At 50.1% G+C, this 16397-nt stretch overlaps 8 protein-coding genes across 8 annotated transcripts; 2 read left to right on the top strand and 6 right to left on the bottom strand.

Annotated features, from left to right (window-relative positions):
• Positions 1-6: 6 nt before the first annotated feature.
• Positions 7-1667, bottom strand: SEPMUDRAFT_65601 (MATE efflux family protein; the record flags this gene model as incomplete). Its single annotated transcript, XM_016909725.1, has 1 exon — positions 7-1667. One exon carries the CDS (start codon positions 1665-1667, stop codon positions 57-59), a length of 1611 nt encoding a protein of 536 aa, XP_016760605.1. The 3' UTR covers positions 7-56.
• A 911-nt stretch (positions 1668-2578) lies between these two features.
• Positions 2579-3608, bottom strand: SEPMUDRAFT_44161 (NAD(P)-binding protein; the record flags this gene model as incomplete). Its single annotated transcript, XM_016908920.1, has 3 exons — positions 2579-2857; positions 2968-3089; positions 3188-3608. The coding sequence occupies 3 exons, from the start codon at positions 3606-3608 to the stop codon at positions 2579-2581; spliced, it is 822 nt and encodes a 273-aa protein (XP_016760604.1).
• A 642-nt stretch (positions 3609-4250) lies between these two features.
• Positions 4251-5804, bottom strand: SEPMUDRAFT_149143 (uncharacterized protein). Its single transcript, XM_016905369.1, has 3 exons — positions 5452-5804; positions 5273-5398; positions 4251-5220 (listed from the first exon to the last, which is right to left on the bottom strand). The coding sequence occupies exons 1-3, from the start codon at positions 5681-5683 to the stop codon at positions 4496-4498; spliced, it is 1083 nt and encodes a 360-aa protein (XP_016760603.1). The 5' UTR covers positions 5684-5804; the 3' UTR covers positions 4251-4495.
• A 923-nt stretch (positions 5805-6727) lies between these two features.
• Positions 6728-8289, top strand: SEPMUDRAFT_149142 (uncharacterized protein). Its single transcript, XM_016905368.1, has 2 exons — positions 6728-6812; positions 6982-8289. The coding sequence occupies exon 2, from the start codon at positions 7092-7094 to the stop codon at positions 7590-7592; it is 501 nt and encodes a 166-aa protein (XP_016760602.1). The 5' UTR covers positions 6728-6812; positions 6982-7091; the 3' UTR covers positions 7593-8289.
• A 280-nt stretch (positions 8290-8569) lies between these two features.
• On the bottom strand, positions 8570-8959 carry SEPMUDRAFT_117067 (uncharacterized protein; the record flags this gene model as incomplete). The annotated part of the gene is made up of 1 exon (XM_016901307.1): positions 8570-8959. One exon carries the CDS (start codon positions 8957-8959, stop codon positions 8570-8572), a length of 390 nt encoding a protein of 129 aa, XP_016760601.1.
• Positions 8960-9236: 277 nt separating this feature from the next.
• SEPMUDRAFT_117066 (uncharacterized protein) lies at positions 9237-10065 on the top strand (the record flags this gene model as incomplete). Its single annotated transcript, XM_016901306.1, has 3 exons — positions 9237-9764; positions 9875-9989; positions 10052-10065. The coding sequence occupies 3 exons, from the start codon at positions 9237-9239 to the stop codon at positions 10063-10065; spliced, it is 657 nt and encodes a 218-aa protein (XP_016760600.1).
• Positions 10066-11319: 1254 nt separating this feature from the next.
• SEPMUDRAFT_149140 (uncharacterized protein) lies at positions 11320-13475 on the bottom strand. The gene is made up of 2 exons (XM_016905367.1): positions 12550-13475; positions 11320-12500 (listed from the first exon to the last, which is right to left on the bottom strand). Exon 2 carries the CDS (start codon positions 12210-12212, stop codon positions 11553-11555), a length of 660 nt encoding a protein of 219 aa, XP_016760599.1. The 5' UTR covers positions 12213-12500; positions 12550-13475; the 3' UTR covers positions 11320-11552.
• A 433-nt stretch (positions 13476-13908) lies between these two features.
• On the bottom strand, positions 13909-16201 carry SEPMUDRAFT_149139 (DnaJ-domain-containing protein). The gene is made up of 3 exons (XM_016905366.1): positions 15974-16201; positions 14301-15881; positions 13909-14198 (listed from the first exon to the last, which is right to left on the bottom strand). The coding sequence occupies exons 1-2, from the start codon at positions 16040-16042 to the stop codon at positions 14736-14738; spliced, it is 1215 nt and encodes a 404-aa protein (XP_016760598.1). The 5' UTR covers positions 16043-16201; the 3' UTR covers positions 13909-14198; positions 14301-14735.
• Between the last annotated feature and the right edge of the window lie 196 nt (positions 16202-16397).

Raw genomic sequence — 16397 nt, 5'->3', positions numbered from 1 at the left:
AAAGGGGTAAAAAGTAAATTAACATTCGAAAAAGGACTGATTTTTCGTGTATCTCTTCAAGAACCATGACCCTCCCCCTCCTCCTCCTCCTCCTCCTCCCCCTCATCCCCACCAGCCCGCGCCACCCTCCCATCCATCCTCCTGGCCAACCGTCTCCAAATCGCACAGGCCTCGACAACCGTGGTAAAAAACAAAGCCGAACCCAATCCAATCCACAAGCCACTAATTCCCATCTTTAGTGGCCCCAATTCCAAAAAAATCGCCAGAGGAACCGCATACAAATAATTAATCGTCATAGTACACCACGCTCCAATATCTTGCCAACCAAATCCTCTCCCCACACTGTGAGGCCAATTGGCCGTCGAATCGAATATCATAAACATTGCTGCATAAGGGAGAGCTGCGCGGACAATGCTCGCGACAGCCGGGTCGTGGATAAGGTAGGTGATGGTGAGATGTATCAGGATTATACCCAGACAAGCATCGAAGAGGCCTGCTATAGCGAAGACTCCAGCGTACCATTTGATGAGTTTTTTTGTTTCAGAGAGATTTTTCCCTGCGCCGACGAGTTGTCCGATTCGTGTGGAACAGGCCACGGAAGCGGAAAAGGCAATATGCCAAACCAGAGTAGCGATGGTTCCCAAAAAAGTTTGACCGGCGAGTGCAGCGTCGGAGACATACGCGGTGCAGAAAGTGAGAATTTCAAAACACATCCATTCGCTCAATGTCATGAGAGTTCCCGGGACCGCCAGCCGGAGAATAACATTCCATTTCCTCCGCCACTCCTTTCGAATCTCAGATCTCTCAGGCCAACATTTCATCGTCGCAGGATTGCCAAATCGCACATACAACCCCAATAAAACCGGGCGAAGCACATTCGTCAAAGCAGCAGAAAGAGCAGCTCCAGCAACACGCATATCCGCTCGATATACCAACCCATACGTCAAACCCAAATTGACCGGTAAACACGCCAACAGAATGACCAACCCCCCAGTAAAATCTCCTTGAGCTTGTAAAAATCTCTTCCCATTCTCAAACGTCACAAACCCCGGGACGCCAAGTAACGTATACCGTAAAAACCCACTCGCGTGCATCGCCAATGTCGTCGAAGGAACAATCCATCGAATGATCGGTCCAGAACACATCCACAACCCTCCAATCGGAACGACGGCTACGACATGCACTAAAATCGTGGCGCGGATGGTATATAATCCCACTTCGGAGAATTTCGAAGATCCGTAGGCTTGGGAACAGAGGGTATCTAAGGCCGTGGCCATGCCTTCGAAGACGGCAAAACCGGTGATGTTGGCGGTTGTGATTCCGAGGGAGACGCCGGCGATTTCTTCGGTGGAGAGTTGGGCGGCGACGATGATGATGATGACTTGGTAGAAGTATTGCAGGAAATAGGTGAGGACTAGGGGGCCGGAGGATTTGAGGAGGATGGAAATTTCGGTGTGGAGGGAGACGTTGCGGATGTGTGTTTTTTTGGTGGTTTTGGGGTTTTCTTCTTCTTCTGATGAGGCTGAGGAGGCTGAGGAGTTGTTGCCGGAGAGACTGCCTGCGATTGTCGTGTCGGAGCCATAGCCATAACCATAGCCGTAGTCGTCGTCGGGGGAGAGGAGAGCAGTCGTCTCAGTCGCACGCTCATTTGTTGTTGCAGCACTCATTGTATATATATAAAAAAAAACACCTTAAAAACCTCTCTCCGCTATTCCACAAAGACGGCTTTTTTGGGTAATACAACGGAGAAACGAGTGAATCTCACCTTCACACACACAAAAAAAAAGTTTCTGGAGAGACGGGCAAATATGTAGTGTTTTGTGCCTAGCAATGCTGCATGCCATGCCTTAGCGCGCTTCTGGGGATTTCTTCCCGTTTTAGTGTGTTTTCTTCTCGGACCGGATGACGTTGAGCCGACGGACTTTTTTTTTCTTTTCGGAATTTTCGGAATTTTTTGGAAATATAAAAAATACATTTTCAACAAAAAACTTTTTTCTGTGTAGAAAAATTCTATAACTACATAATCTTATCTTTGACGAAAGACGATATCGGAGAGTATAACACGTGCAGACGCAGCGGCAATATGGGATCCTACTGTTGTCTGATAGAAATGTAGAAAGTCTACCTCGCCATTAGCTGACTGTGATTCAAAGCCGAAGGAGAAAGTAAGCCGGTTGAGTGAGTCGGCTTAGGAGGTAAGGCTGGATTCAGTCCATAGCCCTAGCTCTCTAAGAGGCCCAGAGAAGAGAAGTCTTGGAGGGAGGAGAGGAAGGGTTCTTCTTCTTCTTCTTCTTCTTCTTCTTCTTCTTCTTCTTCTTCTTCTTCTTCTTCTTCTTCTTCTTCAACTTCTTCTTCAACTTCTTCTTCAAGTCGATAAAAGACAAAAGACAAAAGACACAAGACGGAAAACAGACATTGCTGCGAAAAAACACCTCAGGTACCTCACCTTCCCACACGATCCCACCCAGCGAAAGCTACTTTAGGTACTCACCTACCACAGTCCTCCTCCAATCCCCCAAACTTCCCTTCCCTCCCCTCCCTTCCCCCATCCATCCCCAAACAATAATCCCTCCCTCCTTCAAGGCAAAGTATACCCCCCATCAATAATCGTATCACTCCCCGTCTGAAACGAACTCGCATCCGAAGCCAAATACAAAAACAATCCTTTAATCTCTCGTACATGTCCCTGTCTCCCCAACGGTGTCATCCGATACGCTTCACTCTGCACAGCAGCTGCCGCGCCCATTTTCGTGTCGAAGAACCCCGGAGAGACGATGTTGACGCGAGCGAAATCTCGCCATTCGCGTGCGAGAGACCGGCCGAGGTGCCGCACGGCGGCTTTGGTGGCGTTGTAGATCTGGGAGGAGGAGGGGTGAGGGTGAGTTGGGGGTTGGGGAATTTTTTCATGGAGATGGGGAATAAGGCTTTTTTTTTCGCTGATGAAAGGAAAATTGAGGTACTACTCACGGGTTGATCGATAGGCACATTGACGATATGAGCAGAGATACTGGCAGTGATGATGAGATTGCCAAAGCCTTGTTTCTTGAAAACGTGACCGGCGTATTTGGCTTGATAAACGACACCATCGGCTGTGAAGAAAAAGGGGGGTGCAAAGTCAGGTCCATCCTCAACCTCACCTCACCATCATCCCAACATCTGGAAAAAAAAAAAAGAGGAGAGAACATACTATTAACCTCCATCTGCCTCCGATACTCCTCCACCGAAGTCTCAATCAAAGGTTTCGAAATCGCCATTCCAGCATTCGCCACAAAAACATCCAATCGTCCAAAATCCCTTACAATCCGATTTATCGTCTCCTCCACCCTTTTCGGATCCGATACTTCCAATTGATAGGCTTTAACTTGCACATTATGCAACTCGGCGAGTTTGAGACCTTTGGCGATTGCTTCGGAGTTGGAATTGTATAAGAGTGCTACATGGCCGCCGGCTTCGGCAATGGCTTCTGCGACTGCCCAGCCAATTCCGGCGGATGCGCCTGTGATGGCGGTGACTTTGTTGCTCATGGAGAATTGTTGGAGGACGTTGTCGGGGATGTTGGGGAAGGGTTTGGGGAGGCGGGGAGTGGAGTTGGTTTCTTCGAGGGTCATGGACATGTTTGGAAGTTTGGGCGGTGGGTTGGGTTGGGTTGGAGTGGAGATGGGAGTGATGTTGGAAGTTTTGGGGGATTTTTGAATGGAGAGTAGGAAGATGAATGGGAGGTAAGGTAACTGTCACCTCTCAACTACAGGTAGGTATGGATGGCTACCTCACCCACCCACCCCATGTAGCTGTGCTGTCATTATTATTCTTCTACGAGGGATAGAGGACCGGGGAGTGGAGACCCTACCCGGCTATAGAGAGAATCATATCCCCCATCATCTCCCGGCTCTATGCTATACATGTGCATATCCAAGAGGCGATTTACTCAGTTGCTACATATAGCGATCAGACCAGCAATGGCCCCGATGAGTGAAGAAATGCAGAGATCAAGGGGAGAAAGAGGCACAACAGAATAGACGGATGAACCTTTTTCCGAGAACCCCTCTCAAACAATAACCAGGGGCCCCAGCAGAGATAGAAGAAAGACGACTACATGTACTCATTCCAGGTTGTATTGTACTACTACCTGGTAAGGTACCTACATCTATTACAGACATCTCGCCCATCCTCCTCTCGTCAAGAACAACAACCACGGGCTTTCCTGGTGAGAGAGGTCTTTCTGGCTGACACATGCAGATTGGTATAATGGTCTAGCGTTCGTTCATAAAGTCGTTGATTTCTAGATGCCTACAGGTAGGGTACACCTTTCTAGTTTTTCCCACTTCTCTCTCCTGCTTTCTTCATCCTGCTTTCTTCATCCTCGCTCTATACCATCCTGTTCCGAATTGCTGTTTCTCATCATTTCTTCTCTGTTCTGTTGTCGTATCGTATCCCTCATCTCCAAATCCCTCAAGGCACTCTCTCTTCTTCTTCTTCCTCTTCATCTTCTTCTTCATCAACAACCCGCATACAAAGAATTCGCATACAACGCATACGTATCCGCATTCAACACCGCCTGCGAACTACTCAAATCCATCGCCGCCTCAAACCCATACGCATAATCATCCGTGCCGGGGCTATACACCAGTGGCGCATGAGTTTTCTCATGCAAAACCGTCGTCGCCTGATCTTGCCCATGGCAATCACTACTGACAGGCTCGAGATATGTGTAAAAAATGTCGCAGTATGCGATATAATTGTACGCGGGCAACGTGTAGCCCAAAACGCCCCCTGAATGGCAATAGCCGTATTTGTCGTCGGAGCAGGATGTGTCGGTGACGCCGTTGGTGGTGCTGGCGCATTCTTTGGCGACGGCGGCGAAGCGCGCTGAGACTGTGTTGGCGACGGAGCTGGAGCTGGATTTGAAGTATTTTTGGAGTTTATAGCCGGCTGCGGCGGCGGATGCGGCGTTGTTGGCGAGATCGGCACAGTTGGAAAGTGCTTGCTTGAGAGCTGTACTTCGCTGGCCGGAGCAGCCGTTGGTGCTCAGTTCCGTGCGTTTTTTTGCCATCATGGTGTGGACGGCGTATGGGACTACTTTGGCTTGGTCGCCATCAATGTCCATGGTGAGAGCGTTGCTGGAGAATGCTACTGATCTGCCGGTGAGAGTGGTGCTGTTCAGTTCGGCATACGGCATGGACCCGACTGCTCGGACGGTATAGCTGCCGGAAGTCTCGACGTCTGCGAGCGTGAGTGAGTGCCTGGCTGGGTAGATCAAGTGATGCAAGCATACCGTAAAGCTCGGCGACGTCGATCTCTGTCTCGATAGTCTGCCCAGGCTGTATGGGGACGAATTGCGTTGTCTCAAGATTGGTGGTGGCCATCCGGAGAAGCACCCCGTTGAACGCAGCTCGTGACGCTACTCATGGTCAGTGGCCATAGTGTTCCAGTCACGATTGTAGTGACGCTTACCTTCTCCGTGGACCTCAAACTTGTCTACGGGAGAATCTCCATCGAGAAAGGAGCCCTTGTAGAACAAATTGTATCCCCGAGAATCGGTATTGGTGACTGCAGCCTTAACCATACTGTTGCTGCCGAGAGAAGTGAGCTCAACCTTCAAGGGTGTGTCCCTTTTCAGCATCTCAACAGCTGCACCGTAAGCAGAAGCCCACCAGAGGCCAGTAGTGAGAAGCGAAAAATGCATCGTTGCAGAAGGAGTGACTGTGCTTCAAAGGAGTGTGCAAGCCCTACCAGAGGGTTTGAAGAAGATTTACAAAGAAAGGAATGGATAAATGCAAACAGAGAAGAAGGCAGGCTTGTGGATGGGCACCGAAGAGTCGTTCTCGATAATTGTGAAGTAGACGACTTGCCTTTATAGCGATCACCTGCTAGTCAGACTCCATAGGCCCACTACGCCACGAAGTAGTGCATCGAGTATGCCCACAGAGGCATCAGAAGCAAGGCGGACGAGCTGCCGTGTGAGGAGCTGTGCCGCCAAGCGCTAGGAGACAGAATCGTCTCAAGGACCTCCAGTGAATTCTGAGATGTCAAGATGAGACCAGGTTCCAAGCTGAATCTGCGGCGCATGGAGTCTTGAGGCGTCTTGGCTGTGCAAAAGCAATTGTAGGAATACGTGAACGTGACTTGTGCAGAAGAGGCGCGACTTTTCTACTGCTTACTGCTTTCGGGAGAAGACGAGTGCTTCGACCCTAGGGTCTGTTGACACTGATTTCTTTCCGTTGTCAGCATGCTTCTTCATGCATCCGATCTATGTTGTGCGCTCGTCCATCTGGCGGTATGTCTGCCAATATCAAGCACGACCACTGATTGCGTGTTCTGAACGAGACTTGCTGTGTTTCGAACATTGTCTAGTGCCACAGGCGCGCATATGTACAGAGTCTGTGGAGCACCAATAAAAACGAGACGAGACCGACAGTGCAGATGTTCTGCCTCCTGTAGTTAAGCGCCAACGAAGAAGCAAAGATCTGCCCTGAAACATGAGAGGCGCGTGGTGGAGAAGGTGATTTAGTACAATCGCGTGTGACCTGTGTGATGGCGGACAACGGCGTTGGTTTCGTTAGCGATAGGAGGTAGCATGAGGTTGATTGATGGATGTGAGTCCGAGTAGAAGCGTGCGGTTCAAGAAGGGGCAATGACCACATGACTCGTTCTTGGCGTTGGTGGTGAAACGACTCCGAGCCGGTACTGCACGAAACCAGATTCTCATCCGTTCACATTACCTCCTATGCGTACCCGGAGCCTCGTCGTCGCAGCCATGACGGTAAAGTATGGTCACATCGAAGCGATCGGAATCACAGCGCCAGTGTAGGAACGTAAGTACTCGCGCGTGCGCAAGCGAAAGTAGACTGCTATAACAACTACTACACCAAGATACATTACTTGTACCCTCGGCGTGGCATAGGCGAGGCGCTGTGGGCCTCACTTGAGCTGTGAACACTGATTACTAGGTGCGAGACGACGACATGCTGAACACGCGAATAGGGGCTCCAATCATCTCAGGCATTCTCGCCGTTTGCATCACAACATACTACTACTACTCCTCCTACTACCTCATCACGACACCCGCAGCACAATCGATTACCGACTTCGCGATGACTACACCAGGGCCCCAGCACGCGCGAGAGCCGTCCGTAGACGATTTACATATCTTTCTATCGCATACATGGCAGCCAGTACCGACAGTCAAAGTCACGATCCAGAATACCCATCCTACGTCGTACATGAGCTTTTTGTCATGGGATACGCCCGTCGACCCATCAGCTCTCAATACTGGCGTTCTCACAATTGTATATGCAGTTTCTGGCGAGCCTATCCTAGGACCCGGGCTCAAGCTCAATCGACTGCTTCCTCCACCCCGCGAAGATATCATTGAGCTAGCACCGCAGGAGACGATTGAAGTGGACATTGACTTGAGCGCGCCGTGGATACCTGGCGATGGCAAGCTTGTCAAAGTCCACGCTCTGGGGGAGTGGAGAGCAGTATGGGCAAAAGGAAAAGATGAGATAACAGACGAGGAATTGGGGGCTATGAGTGGCCCTGGCGTACTGCGAGGGCCGTTCAGAAGCGTGAGGGATGTGGAAATGGAGCTGTGAAATCGGTAGCAGCGACCTATCTTCGACCTTCAGCTCATTTGGCGGTTCTCGTAGCTTATGCAGTGGCTGAGGAGGGCGTTGGGACATACTTAGCAGCGATCACCATTTGTGGTCTGGTAAGGTCATCTTGCCTACAAACAGCACATGGTGCTCAGCTTCGGCTCTACATAACTCGGATGAGACCGAGAGACGGGAGAAGCGGGCCTGTGTCATCTCTTGGCTGTGGCTTGAATAAATCAGCACATTCAGCAGTCAGAATGTGCACCCAAAAGCAGGTCGTGCAAGGATCAAACGTGGTCAAGGTGTTGCGCAATGGCTCAACCATAGCGTGGAGACTGGAGACCTGATACTCGGATGTTGACTGTGGACACTCAGAACGAGATCAGGTTTGCGGCCAGAGACGATGTTCAGTGAAAGCGAGCCGTCATGTCTCTGTTGGCACGGTCATGCTTACCAGACGCAGCTTCTCGCTTTCTGCTCTTTTTTGATTGGCCCGCGGTATTGGTGTGTTGTCGTGGCACTCGAAATTGCATACAGGCAGTTGAGATATGTACAGGGGACTCTGGAGAGGTGCACATGTACCTGTTGTGTGACGATGTGGTATATTGACCACTCCTTGGCGACATGCTTACGAGTTTGGGTAACTTCACTTGGCAGCGGCTCCACTTCTCTTCACAATTCCGACCTCATCATCCACCTCGGCCTCACAAGCCAACCATACACCCACACCAATCCATGCTCTCCTCACAGTCGGCGTGCGTCTGTCATCTGAGACTGGCGACGCTCCACTTGTTCGCAGCTGCTGTGTTCAACACTCTCTATTCTTTAATAACGTGAACAGTCAGCCAAGCCTCTCTCGATATAGCACCTAACCGGTAGCCAACTGTTGCACCACGTGGCTGTGGCGGCAGTCCTTCAATCTCGATATCACTACTGTTCTTGGCCGTTCATACGCCAAGTCACACTCTCACCCACTTTCAGCAGGCTTTTGTTCTCCATTCGCTCAGCCCCATCCTGGCCACAATTGGCTTCTGCCGCGCCGCACAATGGAGAGCCGCATCTGGGCGATCCGGATGCAGGAATGCCACAGATCGCATACACGCATGTACAAGCACACCGAGGCGATGGGGCTTGTAGGGCATTCCGGAGTCACTATGCCTGGTAGCAGAGAGCTCTATCGAAGCAGCCAAGACCCACTCATCCGTACATTGATACATTGATGCCGGGCTGCTGGGTGTAGCGACGTTCCCACCCGCGGACATGACTGTGCGTCTGTCCAGGTTCGCTTGTGTATCGGAGAGTTTGGATCTGGAAATTCTTGCTTGGGTCTTCTGCCGCAGCAGAGTATTGGGACTGCTGTTGTACATGGCGAAGGAAGCAAGGCGTCAGCAATCACCGTCCAGCCAAGAGTCCCGGCTGACTTTCACAGTCCACTTCTATTTCCATAATAGGACGTCGGAGGAGCGTGTCGAGGACTATGTGGAAGTATATAATATATTGTCTTGCTTTCTCCTCCTCCAAAGACATTAATCCCAACTACTAGCCACAAGTGTGACTTTTGGAAGCCCAGCCCAGCTTATATACAGCCTACACAGCTAGTCCACCCAAAGGCCAACAAGCATCATCACCACCACATCTGCCATCATGTACTTCGCCACCATTGCTGTCCTATCAACGGCTCTTGCCTCTTCCACACTTGCCGCCCCTGGAGCCCCCGAACACCCAATATGGAAGAAACCAGGCGGTGATAGCTGGTTCCGAAGAAAACAAGTCTCACCTCCCAGCTACGAGCCCTCGACGCCAGACAGCGGCACAGAGTGCCCAACACCAACCAACTCCACCTGCCTGACCGACGAACAAGCCGCTGCCGGTGCCGAAATTTTCCGTCGTCTCATCCAAGACTATTCCGACGAATTGGCTCTAGACGCCCTCACGGAGGACTTTGTCGATTATTCTTCCGCAGTCAATATCATCCGTAATCGCGGCAACGAAGGCCCTTTTGTCGTCAATGAAATCTCTTTCAATGGCCGAGCAGCTTTCATGGCTGCACAAGGTTCTCAACCTGAAATTCCTTTCGATACTCTTAATACTTTCCACGGCTGCAATCATGTCGCGACTCGATGGCAAACGCTTCGTTCTGCCAATGGACAAGCCACCGAATCGAATGATATTGTAAGTAACATCCTTCTTCCTTCTTGTTGTAGTAGAAGTGAGAAAAAGAAAAGCCAGCCTCCCCAATCCCCATATACCAACCAACTAACATTCCTTCTCCTCCCATCCAGCCCGTCGTCGGCAACGGAATCCTCGTAACCGTCCCCGACTCCAACAACACGTATGGATTCCGCGTCAAAGAACTTTATTCGGAATTCAACGCTGCCGCTTGGCTTGTCAATAATGGTGTTTTTACTCCTTCGGCGGTTACGACTTCGAATTTCCCGGAAGCGACGGCTCCTCCGCAGAAGAGGACGCATGAGTCTTTGTTGATGATGAAGAAGGAGAAAAAGAAAAAAGAGCATCACTTCATCCCCAACCAAGACAACCAAGACAATCAAAACAAGCAACCAAAAAAAAAAAAAAAAAAAAAAAAAAAAAAAAAAAAAAAAAAAAAAAAAAAGGAAAAATCAAATCATCCTCCCAGCAGCATCCATCAAATCTGTCTTTTTTCACGTCGCGAGCTTAGGGTAGCTCTTGGGAGTGTGTATCATCATCATCAGCAGCATATCAGCATATCAGCATATCAGCATGTCATCAGCATATCAAGTCGCTAGAAACTTGATCTTCTTCTGCAGCAACGAGCTAAAATGGGTTGTTTATATAGGTATACATATTTGTTAATGAATCAAAAGCCTCTTATTTTTGTCTCTCTCCCTCCCCCTTTCCCTCCCTCTCCCTCCCTCTCCCTCCCTCTCCCTCCCTCTCCCCCTCTTTCTCTTCCTTCTTCCTCTACACACAAGAGTTAACAACACAACTTCCAACCTTACCCCGCTCCTCAACCAAGGACAAAAATCCGCTTTTAGGATCCGTTTCGGTTCTGAGGGAAAACGGAAAACTTAAATCCCTAGTACCTAGTTACACCTTACTTCCTAGTTATACCTAATTCCTATTACCTACAGTAACCTACAGTAACCTAATACCTAAGTAACCTAATACTACCTAGGACCTAAACAACAACCCTACTAATATTTTTCTTCTTTCGCTCCGAAAGCGTTCTGGTACGCGGACGGACGGACGGCTGGAGAAGGGAAGAGATGATGATAGGTATCTATAAGTAAGGTAAGGTAAGGTAATACTGGTAAGGTACTAGGAATTTTACTTTAGTAGTGCTTGTCGAGGAACTTTTCTTGAAGAAAAGAAAAAAGGAAAAGAAAAAAAAGAAGTTGCTACTACTTTTACTATAAGGATAGTGTTGTAGTTGCTTTTGTTCTGTATAGGGACGGGGATAATCGTCTGGAATGTGTATATACGTATGTATGTATATATTGCTTGTTTGGAGGTGGTTTGTAGCAGGTAGGCAGAGAGAGAATTTGGAGGCAGGAGCGCTATTGGGCAGGGATGATAGTATTGCATATCTAGAGAGGGAGATGTTTGATCTAGTATATAGGGAGGTAGGTAGGTAGTGTTAAAATATCCCTGGGGGGTGGTTTCTACATCGCTAGGTGATTTGGCAAGTCAAGAGGAGGTAGGTAGTAGTGAATCTGGGAAAGTGTGATGTTCGGTGAAGTCGAAGCGGGCGGATCATGTTTGGTTCGGTTTCTATATAGTCTTCAGATGATAGTGGAGTTGTCTCAGATATGCTACTTCTCAATAGCCTTCTTGATCAGCTTTGCGCCGACGTCGTCTCGAGTGGTCCTGCTCTTTCTCTTGCCGTCTCTTTCCCATCACCCAGTTGAACCATGTGGCTACGCAGAACATAGATGCGGCGCGAGAGCCTTGGTGATGGGTCGATCCCGGGATTCTTTCTCAGCCTGTTGGTCCACGCGCAATTCCAGAGCCCTCGTTTGGCTCGAACCCCGCCAGCGCCTCTGTCGTATAGATTCTCCATTTGCCGTCCTTGAGATGGAACTTGAACAGCGTCATCACTTGTCTGATGATACCGTCGGGAATGTTGTGGACTTCGATGCTACTGATGGCATTCGCATGCGTGTCATCGATGTAAATGACATCCTTGAACGCGGTGTTTTGTGCCGACCAATTCGGATTGGTCTTATTCATTTCTTGAATTCCATTGATATAGTCCTCCAGCGTCTGGACGCTCTGTGACCAGAAATATGGACTGCTGGTCACGCAAAAGTTCGGGTCGTAGGCTTCGCGTACGAGCGGGTTGTCCAGTGTAAAGGTTCGGGTGTTGAGAGCATTCACCAGACGACCCATCGTTTTCATGAGCTGGTAGGATATTTGCCCCCATTCCGCCCTGATCCTGTCTGGTGGACCGGCCATGATGTCCGATCTGACGGTGTAGTGTGAGCAAAGATCATGGACGCTAGCAGACAGGAAGTTGCGCCAACGTCGTATACTGTACCATTCCAGTTCGGGGCCCTGTCCGAGCATGTGTCTAGAAACCCTGCCAAGACTGTGTGATACTGTTCTCAAAACATGGGTCGGGATATCGAAAGCAGGCATGGAGTATTATGCGCATGGTCTCGCCTATCCCCGACCATGACTTCGTTGGTAGAATGGGGGTAAAGTTGCACTTCCAGTGTCCACTGGTTGTTTTTGACTTCTGCTCGGTATTCTAGAAGTACTCCGCTTGTGGCTGATACCCGGCAAGTCCACTGCCAGCAAGGACTAGCACAATATCCCTCAGTAGAACGTTACGCTGGCTCCGTGGAAACGAGGGCGATGTGGAGCGGCTGTATAGAGGAGTGGGGCCATGCTACACACGAATGGGCAGCAAATTTCCGTATTGCACTGGAGACGATGAGAAGGGATTCCATCAAGTATGTCAATTTTCTCATACCGTCGTTGTGATGTGCAGAAGACAGAAGACAGGCTCGTAAAGGTCATTGCTTCGCGAGGCGGGAGTGCTAATTTCGAACCTGATTCGAAGCAGTAGTCGTTGCGAGATGATGGCAGCGACAAGGCTACAGAAGTAGTAGCTGTTGGCCTGGCTAGGGTCAAGAGTTCAAACTCTGCTGCACTCATTCGTGCAAGACCCAAGACACTTCCCTATAAGAAAAAGTCCGGCAACTCTGCCGCTTGGATGTCTCGGGTACAGGTGCTCGCGGCTATCGCGACGCGGGGAAGGATGATGCCAGTATGGAAAGATGGCATGGTTTGAGGTGCGATAGGCGCCGGGCAGCCCCCATCTTTGAGGCTAAGGGCAGCCCCCATTTCTGGCTAGTCGCTGTGTGAATAAAACCACAAGGTATAACTTTTCACCTTCACCGTCATGTGCTCTCTCGGTATCGGCTTCTCACTTTGCATTGCACCGTGAAGGGTACCCCTCTCGATTCTCGGCCCTGGTATAATATTCAAAAGATGGGGGGCCCCCCGTGGCCGCGGCGTGCGATTAGGTGAATGAGCAGAGTTGCGCTTGCGATCGAGGTGAAGTCCAGGTAGACATATGATGGGCGCGGTTGGCCGCGGCCACGAAAGTGCGGACGAGGAGGGGGCACTAAGTAGAGAATGTAGAGATACATCAGGGGAGAAGTCTGGCCGTCAGAAAGAGATGCCCAATCGCACGCATCTCTTGCTGTCGGCCGAACTAGGTCTTTTCCCTCACCTCATCTTCACAGTTCACACCATCGTGACCATACCGGCCGCTCCATGTCGCCTTCGCACTTGGATGCGATATGGTCGGCAGAGTGTAGCCGGTGGGGAAGAAGGAGAAGAAGAAGAAGAAGAAGAACAAGAAGAAGAAGCTCTACGTAGCATATACCGGACATATACCGGCGCCTGCACGTCGTTGTGCCCAATGTACGGTATGTCCTTTCTGACATGTTGACTGTGTAGTGACAATCCATGTGATAGAGGATAATTTCCCGAACTAGGGCGTTCGGATGAGTCCGAAGCCTTGATCCGACGGATGGTGGTGTGATCGATTAGGAGACCTCGGCGTCTTCTCCGACCTGCCAAGATCGCACTTCCAACCTCACTCTCACTCAGAGGCATCAGAACAGCCCATGATCACACCACATTCTGTCGTAAACACGAAATGTCTTCGGACGGTGCTCCAATCGCATGGCATGACACACGGAGAATACGGTAGGAAGAGAGGTAGGTGATGCCAGCATCCACCACCATGGATATGCCGCAACAACGGGAAGAGAACAAACGGGCATACATATATATATGTCTTGCAGCAACGGTGCCACTACATGAAGATCCACTCCACATTCAACCATTTACCAATATCAAAGAAGAAGAACTCAGAGACAAGTGATACCAATCAAAGATCAAAGATTTAAGACATTACCACACAAAACACAAGAGAGAGAGAGACATCATCACATCCAACCAAACCCAATCAACCCAACACCCCCAATAAAAAAAGAAAACCAAAAAAGAAAAAATGTCCCTCGCAACCTTCAAAGCCCTCACATCCCTCACCGTTCTCGCTTCCATACCCATCTACGGAGCATATCTAGTCACAGCCGACCACTCCGCGTAAGCCATCATCCCTCTCACCATTACATCCCTCCCCCACCATCCATCCCACTGTCCTTCCACAATCTTCCCATCTTCTCATATCCTAACGCATAAATATAGTCTCAAATTCGGCACTGTAGCAAGTAAAAGTATCGAAGGCCGCTTCCGCGCCTTTGACGATCGAGCAAGAGATTCGCTTCCAGTGGAGGAGAGAAGACATAGATTTCAGAGGATGAGGGAAGGGAGGGAGTTATGAGGAAGGGGGATCAGAGGTTGAGGAGGGGATGGGATGGGAGTTTGGGGGGTTCTATGGACATATTTGTGTGTAATATATTATGGTGGGATGAGCAGTACGACTTGATGATATACCTACCTTGGGAATGAACCGGTTTTTCGAAAAAGAAAAGGATTTTTCTTTCTTTCGCATATTCTGGTAGTGAGAAAAAAAGATTCTATGCTCTAACATGCAAACGCTCAAAGTACAGCAGCAGTTACAGCCACAGCCCACAGCCACATTAGCCTCCCAAGGCGTGATTCAAAATCATCAGTCAGGGATCACAACTCATCATGCTTCACGGCAGGCCTTCCCGAGTCCTTGTGTAAATCCACTCCAATCTTCTTCCTCCACTTCTCCCATGTGCCCCAAAATTCCTTTTCCATGCCGCTTTCCATCTGATCCGGCAAGACCACGACATACTCGACGTGGAGAGCACCGTATGCTTCGCTCTCATCTTTCCACACGGGCATGCCCTCGCCGGGGACCACTTCGACATGCCCCGGCTGCACGACTTCACCTCGTTTACGCGAAAGCTGCACGACATGCCCGTCGAGATGTGTCAGGTTGCGTGTCCAATCGCCCATCCACGCCTCTCGTAATGAGAGCACCTCTCTCCAAAATAAATGTTCTCCTTTCCTGCGGAAGAACGTCCCATCCGTCCGATCCTTCTCCTCGGCAGCAATCTGCGGATCACTCGCCACCACATGCACCAACAGACTCCCGGCCTCCCAGTCCGGACTTTCATCGGCCTCATTCTCATACATGACCGTCGCTCCATTCGGCATCCCCTTCTCCAGCGACAAATCATACGTCTCCTCGCTCTTAACCACCCTCGCACCCCCACACGTCTTGCATTTGTGTCGTACCGTCTCTCCATGCCCCCCGCACGCATCACATTGCATCTGCATCTGCTGGAAGATCCCAGGGGCCAACATCTGTTTCTGTATCACCACACCATGTCCCGAACATTTCGCACATTTATCCCTCTTCCCATCTTCCGATCCCGACCCTTCACACTTGTGACAAATGACCTGCTTCTCAATTTTGAACTCATGCTCAGCGCCCGTATAAAAATCCTTCAACGAGACTTGTATGCGAACTTCCATATCCGGTCCTTGACGTTTTCCATGTCCGAAATGGCCTCCACCTCCGAAGAATTGATTGAAGATATCGAATGGGTTCCGACCGCCTCCACCACGTCCTTGACCGCGTTCTTTGTGCTGTTTGACGCCTTCGGCTCCATGGCGATCATAGATCTGGCGGAGTTCGGAGTCGATGAGAGTTTCGTACGCTTCGGACACTTCGACGAATTTCTGGGCGGCAGACTCGTCGTCGGGGTTTTTGTCGGGATGGTACTTCTTGGACAGGCGGCGGTAGGCTTTTTTGAGGTCGCGGTCGTCGGCCGACTTGTCGAGATTGAGGATCTGAGGTGAATCAAGGGTTAGACGGTGTTGATAATGGGCTGGAGGTGAAGGCAGAGGCAAAGGCGGAGTCGGAATGGGGATAGAGAACGGACTTTATAGTAGTCTTGCGCAGCTGCTAGAGCGAGCAGGCCCAGCAGTGCAAAGGTTGAGAAGAGGAGCATCGTGAGGGAATGTTGATAATTCGTGTCGTGTGGTCGGACTTGACATCGATGGTCGACGTATCGTAGACGAGAGAAGAGAATGAATCTAGACGATCATTGCAGGAAGCTACTGCAAAGCAATACAAGTGAAGTGGAGCGAATGGAATAGGACAGCTAGACCAGTAAGACGAGGGACGAGTGAGTGAGTGAGTGTTTGAATGTCACCAGCTGGCGATTAGATGGCGCAGATAAGCTTTCATTTATCCCTGTCTAGCTTCAGTCTGCGGTTCGGTAGAGTCTGCCGGTCTGCAGAGCCTCCCGCTTCCCGCTTCCCGCTTCCCGTTTCCATCCAAAGACTTCTTCTCTTTCGAGAATA

This window comes from Sphaerulina musiva (assembly GCF_000320565.1).
Source record: "Sphaerulina musiva SO2202 unplaced genomic scaffold SEPMUscaffold_5, whole genome shotgun sequence".
Taxonomy (NCBI): domain Eukaryota; kingdom Fungi; phylum Ascomycota; class Dothideomycetes; order Mycosphaerellales; family Mycosphaerellaceae; genus Sphaerulina; species Sphaerulina musiva.
Note: the sequence above shows the minus strand (reverse complement) of the source record. Positions and strands in the feature narration are given on the sequence as shown.